Raw genomic sequence first — 3,816 nt, 5'->3', positions numbered from 1 at the left:
GATTTTCACTGATATAATAACCACTAAACACGTGATGAAGAGGAAGGAAACTACAGCCAAAGCCAGCACTAAGTAAAAAGTCAGGTTGTCATTGTACTCCTTGTCGTGTGTAAAGTCAGTGAACTCCGACAGCACTTCAGGGAAGCTGTCCGCCACCGCCACGTTAACAATGACTGTAGCTGAACGAGAGGGCTGCCCGTTGTCCTCCACTATAACAGTCAGTCTTTGTTTCACAGCATCTTTATCAGTCACTTGGCGGATAGTTCTTATTTCTCCATTCTGTAAGCCCACTTCAAACAGCGCCCTGTCTGTGGCTTTCTGCAGTTTATAGGAGAGCCAGGCATTCTGTCCAGAGTCCACATCAACAGCCACCACTTTAGTGACCAGATAGCCCACATCTGCTGAACGAGGCACCATTTCAGCCACCAGAGAGCCACCAGTCTGGACTGGGTACAGAACCTGAGGTGGATTGTCGTTCTGGTCCTGGATCATTATTTTCACAGTCACGTTGCTACTGAGTGGAGGGGAGCCTCCGTCCTGCGCTTTGACGACGAAAACCAGCTGTTTGATTTGCTCATAATCAAATGACCGCACTGCATGGATCACTCCGCTTTCTGAGTTTATAGAAACATATTCAGAAACTGGAAATCCACCGATGTTAGTATCTTCAAGTATATACGATAGGCGGGCGTTTTGGTTTTCATCGGGATCTTTAGCCCTGACCGTGAGAACAGAAATACCTGGAGAGTTGTTCTCTGTGATAAACGCATTGTAAACACCTTCTGAAAACACTGGAGCATTATCATTCACATCAGATACCTTTAAATGAAATGTTTTTTTTGTTGAGAGAGGAGGCATTCCTTCATCTGTTGCAACTACAGTGAAGTTATACTCTGAAACACTTTCACGATCTAATACAGTATCTGTTACCAAAGTATAGTAATTTCTTAAATTAGATTTAATCTTAAAAGGTGCGCTTTGTTCGGTTCTACAATTTACTTGTCCATTATCTCCCGAATCGAGGTCTTTTACATTCATAATGCCTATAGTTGTGCCAGGAGGAGAGTCCTCTGAAAGAGGACTGGTGAATGACATCACATTTATGACAGGTGGGTTATCATTCACGTCAATAACCTCAACTATGACTTTACTGGAGTCTGTTAAAGCTCCTTGGTCTGTTGCTTCAATGCGTATTTCATATTTCTTTGCTTTTTCGTAGTCAACCTGCCCCGAAAGAAATATCACACCCGTTGTCTTGTTAATTTCGAATATACTGTCTATACTACCTTGCATTTTGGAAATAGAATAATAAATCAAACCATATGATCCGCTATCTTCGTCAGTTGCATTCACAGAGATAATATGGGTCCCTCCTGCGGCATTTTCCCTAACAGTGGCCTTGTAGACTGACTGATTGAAAACAGGAGAATTATCGTTAGCATCTAGGACAGTGATATCTATATTTACAGTGCCAGATTTCTTTGGCGTCCCTCCGTCAACTGCTATCAGCTTCAGAGACAGACTGGGGTGTCGCTCTCTATCCAATGGTTTCTCAAGTACCATCTCCGCATATTTTCTTCCATCAGAATTTGAATGCTTCTTTAAAATAAAATTTTCATTTGGAGATAAATTATAGTCCTGAAGCCCATTGACTCCTACATCAGGATCATTGGCTGTTGGCAAAACAAAACGTGCTCCCGGTGCTGCTGATTCTCCAATCGTCAACTGCATGTCGTGCTGATGAAAAGAAGGCGAATTATCATTAATGTCCAATACCTCGACCGTAACGTGGTGTAGCTCCATCGGGTTTTCTAAAATCAAATCAAAGCTGAAGCTGCATGGTATTACGTCTCCACAAAGCTGCTCTCGGTCTATTCTCTCATTCACGACCAAAGTCCCTTTGTCTGTCTTCAGCTCGGTGTACTGGATGCTTTCTCCAGTCACGATACGGGCCCGACCTGAACGAAGCCTCTGCATATCTATTCCAAGATCCAATCCGACATTACCAATAAGGGCTCCCATCTTCATTTCTTCTGGAATTGAATAACGTATTTGACCAGTGACAGTATGAGTGAGAAAGAGAACAAACAGAAGGCTTTGCGGCGTCAGTCTGTTGCACAAACGCCATCTTAGACTCCGGTTGAAAAATTCTCTGAAATCCATGTTATCAAATGAATGATATAAAATGACACTATCGAAACAATTCTCTTAGTTATTAACAACAACGTCATTCAAGAGAAGAGAATAAAAACGATTTATATTTCCAGTTTCCTTTCTCTAGTAGTGAAAAACATCAAATCAAACCCAGTGTATCTGCGTCCACCGCACGTCGTTTACTCTCTAAAACATATAGACTTCTCACAGAGTAGAATCCAGAAAGACACCGCCTAAAACACTGCTCAGATTTTTTTTAGCTGACCAACAGCGTCCCTTAGAGTCGAGCGAATGAATATCAACAAATAGGCAGATTAAATTCTAATAATAACTGAATACCACCAAGCATATTTACAGAGAGTAGTGATGCCACCATAGTGCTCCAGACTGAAACCAATACATGCATAAAAATATAAAACAATTACTAGTACACCAGGGCCCTGATAATATATGATGCCATACAAAGCAGTGTACCTTAGGACTGCAAGCAATAATCTAATTATGTGAAATTGTAACGCACTAAAGTACAATTAAAAAAATAATAATAATAATAAAAAATATATATATATATATATATATATGTATAATAACCTTTAACCTACTACACTGTGCATAACAGTCCAACTAAAGAGACTGACTACTATGTTTAACTTAAAAGTTCCACACAAGCTCTGTGTGAATCTGAAAATATCGATGCTTTAATCAATAACGTGCATAAGAGAGACATTTATAAAAATAATTCAACCGGTTTAAATAAAGATAAATGTAATTTACCATTATTCGTGTTTCATCTAAGTCTTAATCACATAACCACTAACCTATTTAATATTCAAGCCTGACTAAATTCTTATCCCAACATTTTCCAAATGTTGTTAGTTACCTTGAAAAAAACGTTTATCAGACTTTGAATTCTACGTGAAGATATTATATGAAAAATAATTAGAAATATTAGCAGTATATGCTATACAAAAACAAGTAAACATCAATTTCATATTTTGGAAATACAAAGTGAAACAGAATTCTCACTTAATGATTCAAACTAAGTGGGATGCTGTCCATGGTGCTGAAAGTGGCATTATGGCGTTCAACTGTTTTCTATCAATGCAAAAACAAAATATAAAGAGAGAGACAAATTAAGGCACTATGGTATAGTAAGATTATCTTCTCTCACCTCTAGAGGAGAGTCTGGTTCATCCAGGATGCTCTTTTCACTCTGTATCCGCTGCATCGTCCCTGTAGAACTGGGGTCCATTATCAGCACGTTCTGACTACCAGCTCTGCCGAACTTACAGTCACTCTTTCTGGAGTCAGTCGTCCTGCACACCTCGTAGTTGTACACGTGCTGGAGAGTCCCTGTCCCCAAAGTGTCTGAGTAACGTGGTGGATAATACGGAATCACAGGGAGATTGGAGTGATACAGGACGCGAGACTGTCTCCATCTGTAGATTTTCACTGATATAATAACCACTAAACACGTGATGAAGAGGAAGGAAACTACAGCCAAAGCCAGCACTAAGTAAAAAGTCAGGTTGTCATTGTACTCCTTGTCGTGTGTAAAGTCAGTGAACTCCGACAGCACTTCAGGGAAGCTGTCCGCCACCGCCACGTTAACAATGACTGTAGCTGAACGAGAGGGCTGCCCGTTGTCCTCCACTATAACAG

At 40.2% G+C, this 3,816-nt stretch overlaps 1 protein-coding gene across 1 annotated transcript; it reads right to left on the bottom strand.

The window, feature by feature from the left end:
* Positions 1-6: 6 nt before the first annotated feature.
* Positions 7-2,163, bottom strand: LOC123964412 (protocadherin gamma-A11-like; the record flags this gene model as incomplete). Its single annotated transcript, XM_046041400.1, has 1 exon — positions 7-2,163. A coding segment is annotated over exon 1 (2,157 nt), but the record flags the coding sequence as incomplete, so codon positions are not given.
* Between the last annotated feature and the right edge of the window lie 1,653 nt (positions 2,164-3,816).

This window comes from Micropterus dolomieu, unplaced genomic scaffold (genome assembly GCF_021292245.1).
Source record: "Micropterus dolomieu isolate WLL.071019.BEF.003 ecotype Adirondacks unplaced genomic scaffold, ASM2129224v1 contig_2293, whole genome shotgun sequence".
Classification (NCBI taxonomy): Eukaryota; Metazoa; Chordata; class Actinopteri; order Centrarchiformes; family Centrarchidae; genus Micropterus; species Micropterus dolomieu.
The sequence above is the reverse complement of the archived record's forward strand: the minus strand, read 5'-3'. Positions and strand labels throughout refer to the sequence as shown.